This window comes from Myxocyprinus asiaticus, chromosome 17 (assembly GCF_019703515.2).
Source record: "Myxocyprinus asiaticus isolate MX2 ecotype Aquarium Trade chromosome 17, UBuf_Myxa_2, whole genome shotgun sequence".
Classification (NCBI taxonomy): Eukaryota; Metazoa; Chordata; class Actinopteri; order Cypriniformes; family Catostomidae; genus Myxocyprinus; species Myxocyprinus asiaticus.
The window spans coordinates 44,560,589-44,579,185 of NC_059360.1; the positions used below are offsets into that span (position 1 = coordinate 44,560,589).

Consider the following 18,597-nt stretch of genomic DNA (forward strand, 5'->3'; position numbering starts at 1 on the left):
GTGGTGGATATCTGCATAGAGAATAAACAGTTGTTTTTGTTGTACAACCCCTCATTCTTGCCCCGTTGTGTTCTGCCAATCAACCATGGGGCATATCCTGGATTTACCTTTACCTGGAGCAGCTGTACGCTTCCAAGGGATGTGGCTCTTTGGTTTGCTGCTGGTCTTGTCCTTGTTTAACACCAGCCTTGGCATCCACATGGACTCGGTGAGCAGCCACAGTACGTTCACCTGTGAGTCGATAGGCCTACGAATGTGCCAGGATCTGCCCTACAATACCACCTTCATGCCCAACCTTCTCAACCATTATGACCAGCAGACCGCTGCTCTGGCCATGGAGGTAACCAAACCCTTCCTTATGTCTTATAGTATACTGCTGGGATTATGTGGAAGAGAAACGGGGTTGCCATGGAGCTTGTTGTCGCAGTAGCTTGTGGTTTGTGGTTGCTACTTTGACAAGCTTGAATTATTTAGACCGCATGTAGCTGTTGATGATTGAAATAAGCTTTATAGAAGTACTGATCATTTATTGTCTTTACAGAATTATAGATGCTATTTTTGGGGTTTATATGAGTGAATCCCGGTGTGATGTTTATGGTGTATTGATGGTCTGTGACACAGGGTTGTTGCATGCTGTGTGGATGCTTAGATAATGTCGGCCCTTACTAGTGTCTACAACTTCATCTTATCTGCATCTGTGGTGTCCAGTGATCTGCCTACATTTTATATATATATATGTTGATATGCTGAATATGCTTATTCTCAATAATAATATCCTCAATGCAGTAGTTTTGCTTATGGAATTTCTGTCATTTAATTTTTAGTTTCCATAATTTAGACATTCAATTTGTGTCTATTTATGCATTTGTATGTGAAATAATTCCTTTGAAACCGTCTATGCAAATAATTTTGAAACTGATTTTCAAGAGAAATCGTTAATGGACAAATTGTGATTGTTTTGAACAGCTAATAGTTACGTTCAATACCCAAACATACTCATTTTCTCTTTTCCTTTGTGAAAACACATTTGTGTAATGCAGGCAGTGCTCAGGTCTTTCTCAGAGTTTTAATGGCTGCCATAGCCATTTTGATGAATCACTGTCCGTATGAAATGCAATGAGATCCATTATTTTGCCCACAGGATTTTTTGTGTAATGGATCCGTTATTCATCATTTGGGGGAAAATATTTCAAAGAAGTTATGTCTGCTGACAAGGACAGTAAAATATTGTCTCCTGTTTTATGAAAAAAGAGAATAAACAAATTGCTAAATTATAAATTATTGCTAAGTTATGTATGTTGGCAAAGGCTATAGAAGGAATACAAATCAATTTGATAAATATCTATAAATATTATGAATATGATATTAATATTTAAATAAATAGTTGATGTAAATACATATTTATATAATTGATTTATTATTTATGGTGATTGATTTTATTATGAGATAATTATGAACATCAGAGATATGCATGTTGAGGGCTGCAAAGAAAAAATGAATAAAAAAATAGTAAAAACAAAATAAGAAAAAAAATAATGATATTTGTTAAAATAAATGTATAAAAACTGCTATTTAAATTTAATATTTGCTTAAACATAATGAAAAGAATTTAACCTAATTTATTTCATATTCACATAATTTTGTTAAACATGTTAAAAAGTCAAATAATGTCAAATACAAGTTGGAAAAGGTATGTTTTATGTCAAGTATTTAGTTTAAAATTATACTTTGTACCATCTAAAAATCTACAAAAACAATAAAGAGAATTCTAACCTATTTTATTTGAAATATTGATATTTTTATAAGTTATAATAATATATAATAATCAAATAATTGTATTAAATCATGAGAAATATTTATAAATCTCATCCTTATATAAACATTCTTTTTGCTGTCATTTTTTAAGCGAGTTATCATGCAAACGCATTTTTCACTACCGTAAAGTGACATCACTGAAGAAGCTTCTCCATGTTAACTAATCGATAAAGAAATTCGTTGTCGTTGTTGAAATTCGTTGTCGATGATTTTCATTATCGATTTTATCTGTTAGTTGTTGCAGCACTAGAAAAAAACCTAATTGCTAAGTATATATTATTATATATTGTTGTTTATTAACTAAATTATTTTTTTAATTGAGAATGTGCCACACATATATTTCTGTAACAGTTCATCTGTCGCTTTAATCTTTCCAAGGAATGTCAAACAGCCTTACATATCTTATGAACTGCACTCTGGGCAGACTCAAGAATGGAATGTTCGTTCCATTTGTCGAGGGCATTAATGGTGCCATCCCAGTGCTAACAGTCTCGTGATCTCTGCTGAGACCCACAATAAATGGATTGATTTGAAGCTGAACTAATGCGCTCTCTCTCTCTCTCTCATTGTTTCAGTCGATTAAACCCAGTAAAGAGTATAAGCGTTACTTCTCTCTGCCATCACAACAGAGCAGCCAGTGTGAGATGCGTGCTGTAGATCTCAGGGGTCACTTGACCCGGGCTGCAGTGTTGAGGCACTGAGGTGGTTACTGGTCCATCTGTTGAGGGTGTGCAGTATCCCCTGTGGATGTGTAGTACATCACCCACAGATCCCCTGTAAGTGAACCAGAGCCTGAGATGAGGAAAACAACCCTTGCCCCCCTCCGTATCTGGGTTGTGTGGCCTTCAGATGAAACATTGGGAATCAGTTATCCAATGCCCCACTCGAGTCCTGTTGCTTAACTTAAAACGGAGGCAGTAAAACCGTCATTTTGTACACCTAATTTATTTTTGAATCTTAAAGCCATTCGGCTTGTTTTTGAAGTGTATTATTAAACTATTTTGTGTGCAAAATAGCATTAGGGAAACAGATTCATTTTACTGAATTGGTTTCTTCAGACATTAAAGTGAACTGGTTCAAAAAACTGATTCACGGATGAAGGCGTGTCCTTGGACCTGCTTTACTGTGGTAAAATCACTGTAACATGCGGTTTCGAGTGCCTTATTGCTTTATATAAAATAGTGGCAATACAATAAATACAATAACATTTCAATATATATTTAAATGTTTGAATGTAAGTAAATGGTTAAATTAAAAAATGAAATTTTCATTAATAAATAGTTACATTTATTATTAATAATCATTGGACTAAACAGTTCTTCTAACTGTACTGTAGGTAGTTTACGGTTTCAAAGCAACGTGGTGCATCCGGGTTCAATACAAGTTAATCAATCAATCACTTTTATTTCTATAGCACATTTAAAACAGCACAGGTTGACCAAAGTTAAGCTGAATCGAACAGCATTTGTGGCATAATTTTAATTAACACAAAAAATAATTTCGACTCGTCCCTCCTTTTCTTAAAAACAGCAAAAATGGAGGTTACAGTGAGGCACTTACAATGGAAGTGAATGGGGCCAATTTTTGGAGGGTTTAAAGGCAGAAATGTGAAGCTTACACATTTTATAAAAGCACTTTTACATGAATTCTTTTGTTGTGTATTAATTGAGCTGTAACATTGTTTAAATCTTTAAATTTTTATGGTTGTTTTAGGGTTACGGGTTATTATCATCATGGCAACGAAGTTGTAAAATTGAATATAACTTTACATAGAAAAGCTTAGTAAGCAATTTTATCACATTAAATTCATGAATATTGTTTACATATTGTTTATTTCTTGTGGCTATGCTTTTGAAACAGTATTTAAATGTTTACGGATTGGCCCCATTCACTTCCATTGTTAGCGTCTCACTGTAACCTCCATTTTTGTTATGTTATCAATGTTAATATTAGTATTTATTATTCCCAATACTGTTAACAATATAAAACTTCTAAAAGTCATCACTTATAGTTGAGGGATTTCAGACACTTTTTGAATCAGTTAAAAAAGCATGATTCATTAGCGAATCAGATATCAGTAGTCAGTGAGTCCGTATAAATGTGCAGCAATATGCCGTTTACCATCAAAATCAGCTTAATTAATAAAACGGCAATGTAAGAAACATGTCAACATAAGAGTTGACATCATCGGGTTATTTTCTGCTTTTGACATCAAAACGTAAACAAGCATGCGCATGACACTTGTGCACATTGAATAAGCAGGTAAGAACTGTGGTAAAGGTGTTTACATGCAATGTGAAATCAGCGTAATGGGCAAAAATCGACCTGTGTCAGTTGGTGTATGCTTAAACCGTTTATGACCTTACCGTGGTAAAGAAACGCTGTTTAAGGCGTTAACACACATTGTCGGCTTATCAAGCATAATTGGGGTAAGATTGTGCATGTAAACACGCTAAGTGAATGTTGCACAAGGGCTTTAACTTTTTTCCCTCTCTATCAGCTCAGTTAAGGTCAAACACATAGGAGATTTGATTAATTTATCTGTTAAAGAAAGAGAAATTTCTTGTGTATGTTTTGATTTTTTTCTGTTGTGCATGATACTGATTAGTGTGACCATCATGAAAACATAAAAATATAGGTTATTCATGTCATGTGGATAAAGGGCTTGTAAATCGAAACCAAGAGATTTAGGGGGTGGGTATTACTCTTTTTACAGTCAACACTGACATTAGCTTTATTTGACCTTAAATGGGGTTACTAACTTTTTTTTGAACCTCTGAAATAATTCCATCCTTTAACTCTTAACCCAACCATTCAACTGCTTCAACCATTGATTGATTGAGTAATTACAAATTAACCAGAACATAATGTGAGTGTTCATTTTGGGAGTACTTTAAAGCAAGGATTTCTCTGATGTTGTACCAAAACCACTCAACCATTCTGCCCTCTGCTGATTAAAGATTTCATGGGGAGTTGACTGTCTGGTTCATTTTGGGGTCTAGACGCCCTCAGTGTGATGCGAGCAGTGATGCTGTAAGTGGACGGAGTCTGTGATGTGTTCTGACTGGACGGCAATGACAGGTCATCAGCCCTTGACTCAAATGAAAGATAGAGTTCTAGCACACTGCTTAATGTATACTGCACATGATAAGCTACATACTGCCTAATTTTAATTTTTAAATATGTGGTTCACTGGTTTGCATACCAGAAAATATGAATACTATGCACGGTCCTACATACTGCAGAAAGAGTAATACTATTCCAGAGTAGTATGCTATTCCCAATTTCAGAATGGAATATTAGTGTACTGCTTGCTGCATACTGCCTACTATTTCTTTCTTAAATAAAAACAATGCTAAACGTTTTGTAGTGTGCCACATTGTTGGTCCCTGACCTTACTACATTGCATATAATTCAACGGTTGGATGATATTTATGATCCTGGAAGCATTAAATTAACATTTTGAATCCAAGTGTGTGAAGAACTTAAATTTTGGCAATCTGATAAAATATTGATTTTTAAAAAAGAGAACTTCCTTGGCTAGGGATAGAAACAAGTAAAGCTGTCTCTTGCATGTTATAGAGGAGATTTGTTTGCAATCGTAACATTTTTAGGACATGTTTTGTTCAGTTATATTGCTTATCCTGCAGCTAATTAGCCTGAATGTAGCCACTAGGGCTGCACGATATATCGCATTTATCGAAATATCGCAGATTTACAGATGGTGATATGCCTATCGCAAGAACTTGCGATAATACTTTAAAAAGTAACTTTTATGGCTACACGGATTGGCGTGAATAGACTGGGCGTGCGATTGTCACTTGGTGTGCGCGCGTGCAGTGCAGATGCAAAGCACGGGATATTCCCCATTCATTTTCTCCATGTTATTTCAACATTAACAGATTGGGCGATTACAGGAGAGTTGACACATTTGAGTAAGATGTACAGTTTCTTTCAGCCTACCCTCTGATGTTCATTCATGTTTTTTCATGCTATAAGTTGGAGAGAGAGAGAGCGTTGCGACTGCAATCTCTGTTTGAATGGGTTGCGACTGCGATCACACACAGCATTAAAGTGCATCAAAATAACATTTATTGTTGAATTTTGTTATAAAATGTACATAATTTGAAAGCTGAGACTAAAATAGTGTTTCGACTCAATTGATGGGGAGCGTGTCAGATTTGTGGATATGCAGCTAATGGTAAAACAGTATATATTATACGCAGTCTACATGCAATTTGGAACAAAGACAACTTTTTTTTTTAATGGGGGTTCCAATGTTTCACTCGCTCCAATGACGTCATCATACGATTATCACGTTACATATCGAATATCGCATTAACCAACTAATTATTGCATATCACATTTTTCTTCCATATTGTGCAGCCCAACTATTTTGTAAGATTTATTTGTTTTTGATCTTTTCATATATAGAAGGGTAGATGAGAAACTCTTTTATTTTGAACTTTGTGCATTTACACTCACTGAGCACTTCATAACACTATGGTTCTAATAAAGTGCCCGACGTGGTCTTCTGCTGTTGTAGCCCATTCGCCTCAAGGTTCGACATGTTGTGCATTCTGAGATGCTATTCTGTTCACTACAATTGTACAGAGTGGTTATCTGAGTTACAGTAGACTTTCTGTCAGCTCGAACCAGTCTGGTCATTCTCTGTTGACCTCTCTTCTCAACAAGGTGTTTCCATCCATAGAATTGCCGCGCTTGTACTCGTACTTGTAAAAATGCTCAGATACCAAAAACCGATACCATCTGACATACGAATGTCATGACAAAAACATTCAATGCACTAATTAAAATCACGTTATGTCCAGGTGAGATTATTTAACCACAAAAGCTACGATTTATTGAGATAAATATATAGTTTGCATGTGCTGTGTGCTTTAAATGTGAGTGATTTTGAAAGTGTGGAGCCAGTGTTGTGCTGACATAAAAACACAAAGTGCCCATACCTTTTAGAGATCCTTGACTCACATGGAAATCACCATTATTAGCATGGCGTGCTCTGTTTGTAGCAGATGGCAGCAGGCAGAGTGCTAATTCACTTTGTAGCGCGAGGCACATGCAGACTACATATTTAATTAAATGGAAGCCTTTTGCGGATTAATAATCACTTTGAGTCACGTAGAGACCAGATTGAGAAGCTACTGTCATAACACAGAAAATCATCAAAATAAAAGCTCGGCCAAAATAAAAGCTCAATTTAAATGGGAAACAAGTACATCAGAAATATATCACTACTGTATAGTTATGTAATGTTCACTGTTATACTACTACTACTAATAATAATCATAAATCAATATTAATTTTGTTATATTTAAGCAATATCTCACATCTGTGATGCTCTGTTATGCAGCACTTTATTTGACTCCAATGTTGTATTTTGGATTGTGCTGTGAGGTTCTGTATAAAAGTACTTTATTTGATAAAAATAATACGATATTATATTGAAAATTAATTGTTATATTTTCATTTGATTTTAATTTTTAATGAATTTATTTATTTAAACACCATTTTGATGATGGAATTTCAGAAAACATAAAACGATAAACGGGAATTGCACTTGGTATCAACAAGTACCAAAAAGGAAGTATCGGTACTCGGTTCTCAGAAAAAATGGTATCGGGACATCCCTAAACATACTGTATGTACTGCGTACTGCAAAAATAGAACAAGTAGTATGGCATATTGAACACAGCCTGAAACATTTTCCACAGTTAGGCAGAAAAACATGATTCTGGGAAAGAGAACAAGTAGCTAGCTATTTTTATAAGCATTGTTTTTCCACTGGTGCCATGCACGCTGACGAAAGATTTCAAAGGCAGGTATAATTCTGTAGGTTTTTGAGTCCATTCAGACTGGAATAATTGCATGTAGTCCTACAGAAATGCTCTTTTAGATGGACTCTCTATTTCACCTTCTCCAATTCTCTCTCTCTTCGTCTTGCCCTCCTTAAGTGGGTAGAGGTGTAACCATGGTAACAAACATTAATTGTACGGCCTCAAAAGGACAAGCTTTAGTGTTCCCAAGAGGCGGTCTTTTTCACTGACCTTTGACCTCTGAGGATGAAGAGTTGTCAAAGCCCTCCTTTTTAGATGGGCCTGTTTCTGCATCAGGGTTACTATGGTACAGCCATTAAAAGTGACATGAAAGAACGTAATATGGGCAAAGACGCAGCCAGGACGACAAGTGACTGATCTCGATTCAAGGATGGTTGAATGACAGGAAAGAAGTAGTGTGGGAGCGCGCTGTCCTTTCTTTTTTTCCCAAGCTTAGATTAAGGGAATAACTTTGCGTTTGGCCAGTTTTTTCCCATTCAGGGCCACTGAATCTTTCACGTCTGTGTGAAAGTGGAGGGCAGGCCGGAGCCAATTGGTGCCTGCAGAAGGAGTTTATCTTTGTTGTTGTTTTATGGGGAGACAGGATGTGTTTTATTCTGTGTGTGTCCCTGCACGGCACATTTTATTTACCCCGTTCAGAGCAACCAGCATGTTGCCGTGTCACTCACATGGATGATTCACTCCTTGTTCAGTGGCCTCCTTTAGAATCACTCAATCAGCGTCTCTGCAAATAAAAATTCCCACCAGTGTGTCATTTCCAGCACATCTCAAATTCTGTATTGTGTTTAATAGAATTCTGTGCTGGAAATGATGCTGATAGAACTTACATTTTTATTGTTTTTGAAATAAAATGGCAGACTCTTTTATCTTGCTAAGGTTCATTTCATAGCTAACATTTTATGGATGCTGAATACACACAATTAAATAATATATTTAAAAATTTTTTTTTTTTTTGTAATTTGGCAAAATTACATCTTGACTGGAAAATTCAAGGTAAATGTCACCTAAATATTTGGCTGTAATGACCAATACAAATATTTAGGTAATATTTACCTTGAATTTTCTGTTTTCTTCAAATGTCATTTGTCTCATATTTAATCTCAAGCATGATCCTCACTGACACTTGGTTAATAAGTACACAAACTTTAAAAAAAAAAAAAATTAGGGGAAAAATTGTTTAGTGTGGTGGAAATGATGCCACAACTGTGGGGCTGTCATAATTGCAACTGTTTTTTATTTATTTTTATATATATAAAGATTTATGCATTTCAATTTCATCAATTTGATTTTTTACAAAATTAAAAAATGTAAAATATTTAGGTTTTTTTATTTTATTTTTTATTTTGTTAAAGATTACTCAATGTAATTTAATTGAATTTTGTTATGAAATTGAAATGCGTAAATCTTAAAATAATTATTTTTTACTTAGAATTGTGCTGTCAGATGATAAAAGTTTTTTTAATCGCAGATTTTGAAAGTGCCAAAATTTGACTCAAAATATAGTTCTTTTCCTGTCAAAATGCATTTATTTCCTTCTTAGGAAACAAAAATTTAACAATATAATGTTTTATTAACATTTGCCAACCAAAGCCTTCCACAGTATAAAGATAAAAATGCACCAAAATAGCACCAATTCAAAATGGGAGTTTGACTAATTGAAAGAACTAGTCCCCACATAGGTTGCATATTGATTGCAATGGGCATTAAATCTCTTAATCTTTCATCCTCCACAATATTAATCAGCCGGTAGACTGTGGGTACCCACTTTGCAACAGCAATTGTGAAGCCACGTTCATGATTTGCATCAAGGCGTCAACACCAGCATCAAGCGCATTTTGAACATGAAAAGCGCTTGCAGACAAAAACGTCTCATTCTGCGTTTTGGTGATAGTTAAGACTTGGTGTGCTTCTGTGGTAATTAAAATGCGCCTTAATTTCTATAATTAGTCCTATCTGGAGTTGTTTTGTACAACAAAAATGGCGTCAAGAGCTCCTTTCTCCATCAGTTGATCACTGACAGGGCTGTTTTGTGTGTTTGTGGTGTGTGCATCAGTGTAATGACTCCGGGTGGACACATTACAAAGATTCCTCCCTTCCAACTAGTGTTTTTGCTGGTTTATGCTGTATTAACTGTAAATGCGTTAATCGCATTTAAGAAAAATAACGCATTAAACCTTTTAAATTAATCACATGCATTAACGAGTTAATTGTGACTGCTCTAATTTCAACATTAGAACAAAAGTATACATTGTGCAAAAGCCAATTTCATCCGAAACCCTTGGGTTCTGATGTCTTAATAACTACTGCTAAATCCTGAAGTTATTTCGCACAATGGTTTATACCATCGTCTAATACCAGGGATTAAATGAATGTAAGATCTGTCATCTGACCTGGCTTTAGTGCTTACGGTAAGGTAAGTGTAAGGTAAGCTTGGAGGTAATTAAATGGCTAATGATAGTTTTAGGAAGAGGAGTTATTGAGCAGAACGCAGTCATTCAAAACTAATCAGAACCCTGCATGGCATGCACACGGCCTAGTTGGAAAAAGGTGATTAATTCTCACATTATAAACACTCCAGTCCTCTGACTTTCTAATCCTGCATTTTCTCCACAAACTAAGACTCTATAGAGTTGGCTAACTGAGTTTTCCACTAGTAGAAGCTCTGTTTGCTCGAGCGATTCCACCTGCTCAGTGAGAAAGAGGGGGGGTTTTCCTGTTCAGATCCAATTTCACCCTTCATCCATATCTCACACTGACAGAAAAAGCGGCATTCCAGACACCTACGTTACTTTGCAATTGTTCTCCATGATACCTCCACCAAAGGCACTTACAGTACCATGGTATTACCATGTTTCTTCTTTGTACATGTATCATGGTAGTACCATGTAAATATCATGGAGGTGTATCAGAATAGAATGGTATTACCATCTTATCCCACCACAGTACTTTTTTGTAAGTGTATTCATTATATTCTTTTCTCTCTCTGAATCACACTTTCTTAATGCAAGTCTTAAAATTGTGCCAACCCCCTTTCTAGACATCGTACCCCCTTTTCAATCGAATCCACAGTGACATACAGTAAGTAGACGTCTTTATGTGTTATTTTTCTCACCAAAAACTTCTTAAGTAGCCCAGGAAGCTGTAAAAGCATGCAGCCATACTCTGAAAGCTTGCAGTCTTTCAAAGGTAACCTCTATTCATCGATTCTTTAAATGAATCATGAGTTTGACAAAAGAAAAACAGGCAGAAACTTAATCCGTCCATTGAAGTGTTGGAGGAGTGGTACTTGGCAACTGTGAGAGACAAATGTGTTCTTTTGCAACACTGCCAGAAACCCTCCCCGTTCCTCGGGCGGCTCCTCCTTCAGGTCTGGCCTCGCTGGCACAGCAGCGTGGCATTCACATCAACCGCGCAATGTTTTAATTACCCATTACAGTCTTAGACATGGAGATTAAGCTAAATAATATGTATGAATTTGCCTTTCAGGAGAATGTGTGAGCGGCCGTGATTAATTAAACCTTCACATCTCACTGAACTAAACGTCTTTTTGCAGAAAATTCTATTCTCGATTGCATTTGTCTTGCTTTATTTTTTAGTCTTATTTCTTTCAAATGAAACTGAAAGGTGTGGAGTGAAATACTGAGAAAAGAAGTGTAACATTTTACTTGAAACCTATATTCAGCATAATGCATTAAACACGTAATCTTAATAGTGGTCGACATACATATCACCGAGGCCGATATGTTGGCTGATATTCTGACTTTTTTAATTATCAGCCGATAAATTTTCCCATTTGGATGTTTTGTTTTTTGATTGTTAATTTATTAACAGTTTCTTCATGGGCAAATTAATTATTAAAATTGGATGACTAAACAGAAATCAGAAGAAACTGCTATCTACCATTTAAAATACAATGTTATCTTCTTACAAAGTATAATATAAAGAAATTGAGTAAATATTACACCGATCAGCCACAACTTTAAAACCACCTGCCTAATATTGTGTAGGTCCTCTTCGTGCCACCAAAACAGCGCCAACCCGCATCTCAGAGTAGCATTCTGACATGATTTTCTTCTCATCACAATTGTACAGAGAGGTTATCTGAGTTACCGTAGACTTTGGCCAGACTGGTTTGAACTGACATTCTCTGTTGACCTCTCTCGTCAACAAGGTGTTTCCGTCCACAGAACTGCCGCCCTCTGGATGTTTTTTGTTTTTGACACCATTCGGAGTAAATTCAAGAGACTGTTGTGTGTGAAAATCCCAGGAGATCAGCAGTTACAGAAATACTCAAACCAGCCCATCTGGCACCAACAATCATGCCACAGTCTAAATCATTGAGATCAAATTTTTTCCCCATTCTGATGGTTGATGTGAACATTAACTGAAACTCCTGACCCGTATCTGCATGATTCTTAATACATTATAGGGTGAATCTAACAGAAATGCACAGGTTATATTTCATCCCAAAATCAAAACAAAGTGAAGCCAATTTAAGATTTTAAATCTGGGTAGCTCAGTGAGTATTGACGCTGACTACCACCCCTGGTGTCACGAGTTCGAATCCAGGGTGTGCTGAGTGACTCCAGCCAGGTCTCCTAAGCAACCAAATTGGCCCGGTTGCTAGGGAGGGTAGAGTCACATGGGGTAACCTCCTTGTGGTCATGATTAGTGGTTCTCGCTCTCAATGGGGCGTGTGGTAAGTTGTGTGTTGATCGTGTAGAGTAGCGTGAGCCTCCACATGCTGTGAGTCTCTGCGGTGTCATGAACAGCAAGCCACGTGACAAGATGCACGGACTGACTGTCTCAGAAGCGGAGGCAACTGAGACTTGTCCTCCACCACCCGGATTGAGGTGAGTAACCACGCCACCACGAGAACCTACTAAGTAGTGGGAATTGGGCATTCCAAATTGGGAGAAAAAGGGGATAAAAAAAACAAAAAACGTACAATGCTTTATAACAACACATGAAAATGACTGCTGACCATGTGTAATAATGCATTATACTCTTTCATGTTATAAACATGAATATGTGTTCACTATAAATGTATAATAATGGTACCAATTGTTAATGAGAGAATGCCAAAAAAAGTGTATTATAATATTTGTCAATATAAATACCTTGTATATATATTTATATATACATATACATAACACATTACATAACATGTAATATTACATTTGTATTCTGTGTCGTTCTCACATTAATGCGGATAAACTACCATAAACTGATGTGACAGTTGTGAAAGCGGCACATATCTATGGGCTACATGATGAGGGAAACCATTAAAAATGCATTGAAACCAGCAGACTTTGACTTCTGAGACATCGGAATGATATCCATTAATGCTGCACGACTGATTGAATTAAGACTGAAATTGCAATATGGCCTTGCATGATTACTAAACCTTAAAAGGCTGCGTTTTAAACTGCATAAACAGAAGTACAAAATAACCTTTTTTCATATCAATTATCATGTTATCATATTTAGTCATTTTTGGATCTTTTTTAATCTTTTTATCTTGTATGTATCTTTCACTGTGGCTCTCTTTACAGTTTTGGCCCGTCATGTGTTCAACAGATCCAATCCATGTTCAATGGAAATTATTTATTGTTAGAACAGTAAAAAGAGCTTTTGTAGCTCTTTGTAAAAATTTTAAGCATACCTAAGTAAAACAGTGATCTGATGTCAAAATATGGTAGGTATGAACATGCATATATATATATATATATACAGGCTTTATATATTTTATATATATATATCTTTTTATTAATGTTGTGATGGAGTGCTCTACATCTACACAAGCGAAATATGACCTAATACAGTAATGCAGCATGATTTACATATTTCAAAACACTGTCATGCAGAATAAGTTATATACTCTGATGAGCTGAATTTATTTAGCCTGTTTGTGCAGAATGTGATGTGTATTTTAAGACAGCGATGTAGGATGGAAATGAAGGGGACTCTGATTTGTTAAGTGTGCCCTGCAGCACTTATATTGTGATCGTTTTAGCGTGGAGACCTACGAGAGGCTGTTATAGGGGGAATCATCTCTGAGAGTGAGGTCAGAGAGGTCGAGACCCTCTGGGAGAGAGAGAGCTAGAGAGAGATACAAATGCTCTTCCCACTGGTGCAGTTTCCATTCGGCATCCTCCGCTGCAAGCGTTGGCCCTCAATTCTAAGAGCACTCGCTTGAAAACACACGCTATCTAAGTGTTGACAACACATGCTTGTTAATGTACATATGTGAATGCCTGCTGAAATATTGAGCAATCATGCCTTTTAAAAGCAATGTCAGTATGGGGGGTGAGCACGCTTCAGTGAAGTTCATGCAGGTGGAACGGGATAGGACCTCTATTTTTCATCTTTTTGACAATATAAATCGTGATATTTATGTTTTTGCTCTGAAATGGCTTAAAAGTGGTGGAAGCATCATTTTAACCAAACAGCCATTGTTGCTAGGTAGATTAAAAAATATTAATACAGTAAATAAATAAATGGGTGATTCTCATGAAATCTCCTGTTTTACTCCAAAATAAGAAGAAAAGTTCAAACAAAATAATATTTTGCATATTGAAAATGAAGCCTACGTTTAGAGCAATTACATTTTTCACAATTTTGACAATATTTTCATGACAGTTACGCACATTTTACCCGCCAATTCTCATTACCGCAATGCAAAAAAAGGTGGTCATGATTATGATATTCTCATTACCGCAGCATAAACAATTATTACTGTTATTTAATACTATTTATATATGATAGTAGTACTCCCTTGGTACTGCTTTTCATTTTTGTTGATTTTAATGAAAAACATTATTGTCAAACAGCATCTTTTTACTGTAATACAAATTACGGTAATGAAAATCATCATTGAAAACAATGGGAATAGTAAAAGTAAATCGTCCAGACGACTTACGGTAATGATAACTGGGGGATAAAATGTTCTTCAGTGTCCTTAAAAGAATGTCACAATGCAAAAAATCTTAAAGTTCCTAAATGTTGGCTGTATTTTCTTTAATCAGAATATAAATACATAAATAAACAAATAAATTAATAGTTTAAAGTAATCAAGGCATGTTTACCACACTGTTTTTCACTAACTAAAATACTGTTTAATCCATTTTATGTATATGCAAAAATATAACAATAAATAATAACGAAAAATAATATTTACCTACAAAGTAATAAATGTTTACCTAAAATATATATTTTTTACCAAAACCTTTTAATGCATGAAAAATTCCATGTGCAAATGTCTGTGAACATTTTTGAGTAATGACAGAAACTATAAGTTTCAAGAAGTTTTGAAACAATTAATGGAAACAATCAGTTTGAACCGATTCACAGGAATGAATCGAACTCTTATGCTGTTTTTGCTTCTAAAGTTTAAATTGGTGCTGCTATTAAAACATGCTTTAATACTTTCACAGACGAGTCATGAGGATCGCTTTAGTATAATGAAATGTTATTCAAGGAACTTAATGGCCAAACAAACAGTGCCTTACAATCTTTGCGATATTCATCACATGGGGCGGCTGTGGCTCAGGTGGTAGAGTTGGTTGGCCACTAATCACAGGGTTAACGGTTCAATTCCCAGCCCACATGACTCCACATGCCAAAGTCCCCTTGGGCAAGACACTGAACCCCAAGTTGCTCCCAATGGCAGGCTTGCATGGCAGCTCTGCCGTCATTGGTGTGTGAGTGTGTGTGTGAATGGGTAAATGAGTCACAATGTAAAGCGCTTTGGAACCGCTGAGGTTAAAAATAGGTGCTATATAAGTGCAGACCAGACCATCATGTTGCTTAAATTTATATTGTGAGCAATCTTTGCAAATAAATATTGCTAGTATTCAATATATCACCCACCATTATAAAACTGAACTGAAAAATTCCGTTTATAAAATCTCCTCGAGCCCTGTGGCATTTAATCTAGCTCACTCTCTATTCATTTTAAAGTAGTTCATTGTCTCCCAAATGTCTGTCACTTGATGGATGTGTAACGCTCTTTTAATGCTTTTCTTCTCTACTTGAGTGCGCATCAGCCCTCTAGCTCGTCTGTCTAAATTTGGCAGTGCAACTTTTTTTGTCATTGTGCATTCTTCAGGGCCTTTAAATCTTACTCACGAAATAAAAGGCTGTGATCTCGCGTCTGGTCTTCAGAGTAAGGCTGCAAAATGGCATTTCACGCTCCGACAAGGAGAAGATTCATGCCGTTGTAGTGGCGACTCTATTTGTCTGGCAGCTCTGGAGATTGTGTTGTTTTGTGTTGCTTAGACGGTCTGAGCTGTAAAATCTATTATTTTACCACTGAAATTCTGTCATTCACATGCCTTTGGGTCGTTGATAAATGAGGTTATCCAAAATGATAAAGATGAGAAATCTTAAAAATTTAAAACACATGTATCAAGTTTGTAGAAACGTAATATTTGCATCCATGTTGGTCTTTGAAAAATATAAATTATTATAGCATATTCTTAAAAAAATGATTTAATGGCATTAAAATAGTTTCCTTGCATCTTGAATACATGCCAGTTAATCATTAATTTCAAAAAAGTTTTCAGACAGATTTTTCAAGGTAAAACATATTTTAATAAACATTTTCATTAATAAAATATATGAAATTTTCTTAGGGTAACGCTACTCCATTTGACCTAAACAAAATGTGCCTTCTCTTAAAAATGTCAAAAATTCAAATAGAAAATAAATAAATAAATACAAATTCACACCCAGTCTTAAGGGCCTATATAGGGGGTTCTCTGTTTGGAGGACAAAAGTTTTCCAAATATTCATAATATTTTATAACAAAATTGTTTCACTGCTTATAAAAAAACCAAAAATTCTCTGCAGCATCCACGCTTAACTCACCACGCGCCCCACCGAGAGTGAGAACCACATTATAGCGACCACGAGGAGGTTACCCCATGTGACTCTACCCACCCTAGCAACCGGGCCAATTTGGTTGCTTAGGAAGCCTGACTGGAGTTACTCAGCATGCGCAAACATTTTTACTGAGACTTTAACCTCCCCAAAAATATCAAAATGACTTTAGGGGTGTATTGATTTGATAAATTGATTTGTGTGAATTGCATTTTTTTATGCATCTTTGAATAACTGAAAGGAATATTACAGGTTCAATACAAGTTAAGCTCAATCGACAGCATTTTTGGCATAAAAAGGGATGAGTCGAAATAATTTTTTGTGGTAATGCTGTCAATTGAGCTTAACTTGTTGAACCCGGAATATTCCTGTAACATATACAGACAAAAAAAAAAAAACATCAAGTGATTGACTCCTTTACAGATATACATGTATGCTGCTTTTGGGATGATCTATACAAAAAAAATAAGTGAATTCTGTTATTTTAAAAGGCTTGTTCAGCCAAATATGAAAATTCTATCATTTACTCACCCTCATGTTGTTTCAAATCTGTATGACATTCCTCCATGAAACGGAAGGAAGTTGTTTTGCAGAATGTCCAGAATCGTTATTTGACGACAATCACTCTCAAATCTCATTCAGTTAAAATATGGCACGATGATTTATTGTGCCATGTTTAATGTCAATGGCGATACACATGAGAACCAATAACATTTGACATCATTGATGTCAAACTTGATGCACAATACTTGAATTGAGCATGAGGGGAAATTAGATTTAAGAGCGATGGCAGATTTTGGTCTGTTCATCACACAAAGCTATCAAATGGCTTCAGAAAGACTGGAATATACAGTGGCAAGAAAAGGTCTGTGAACCCTTTGGAATAAGCTGGTTTTGTGCATTTATTGGTCATAAAATGTGATCTCATCTTCATCAAAGTCACAAGTATAGACAAAGCACAGTGTGCTTAAGCTAACACCACATAAACAATTATAATCTTTCATGTCTTTATTGAACATATCCCATTAAACATTTACAGTGCTGTGGAAAAGGTAAGTGAACCCCTAGGCTAAAGACGTAAACGAAAGCTAATTAGGGTCAGGTAGGATCACTATTTTAAGAATGTGAAATGTCAGAATAATAGTAGAGAGAATGATTTATTTCAGCTTTTATTTCTTTCATCACATTCCCAGTGGGTCAGAAGTTTACATACACTTTGTTAGTATTTGGTAGCATTGCCTTTAAATTGTTTAACTTGGGTCAAAGTTTTTGGGTAGCCTTCCAGAAGCTTCTCACAATAAGTTGCTGGAATTTTGGCCCATTCCTCCAGACAGAATTGCTGTAACTGAGTCAGGTTTGAAGGCCTCCTTGCTTGCACACGCTTTTTCAGTTCTGCCCACACATTTCTATCAGATTGAGGTCAGGGCTTTGTGATGGTCACTCCAATACCTTGACTTTGTTGTCCTTAAGCCATTTTGCCACAACTTTGGAGGTATGCTTGGGGTCATTGTCCATTTGGAAGACCCATTTGCAACCGAGCTTTAACTTCCTGGCTGATGTCTTGAGATGTTGCCTCAATATATCCACATAATTTTCCTTCCTCATGATGCCATCTATTTTGTGAAGTGCACCAGTCCCTCCTGCAGCAAAGCACCCCCACAACATGATGCTGCCACCCCCATGCTTCACGGTTGGATGGTGTTCTTTGGCCTGCAGCCTCACCCTTTTTCCTCCAAACATAATGATGGTCATTGTGGCCAAACAGTTCCATTTTTTTAGTTTCATCAGACTAGAGGATATTTCTCCAAAAAGTAAGATCTTTGTCCCTATGTTTACTTGCAAACAGTAGTCTGGCTTTTTTATGGCAGTTTTAGAGCAATGGCTTCTTCCTTGCTGAGCAGCCTTTCAGGTTATGTCGATATAGGACTTGTTTTACTGTGGATATAGATACTTGTCTACCTGTTTCCTCCAACATCTTCACAAGGTCCTTTGCTGTTGTTTTAGGATTGATTTGCACTTTTTGCACTAAACTACATTCATC

At 36.0% G+C, this 18,597-nt stretch overlaps 1 protein-coding gene across 2 annotated transcripts in view; it reads left to right on the forward strand.

Annotated features, from left to right (window-relative positions):
* The window catches only part of LOC127454730 (frizzled-3-like), a 35,519-nt gene continuing 16,922 nt past the window's right edge, over positions 1-18,597 (forward strand). For both annotated transcript variants that reach the window (XM_051722101.1, XM_051722102.1), the window contains exon 1: positions 1-340. In XM_051722101.1, the coding sequence (XP_051578061.1) occupies positions 86-340 (255 nt within the window). In that variant the 5' untranslated portion in view covers positions 1-85. The remainder of the gene's footprint in view (positions 341-18,597) is intronic.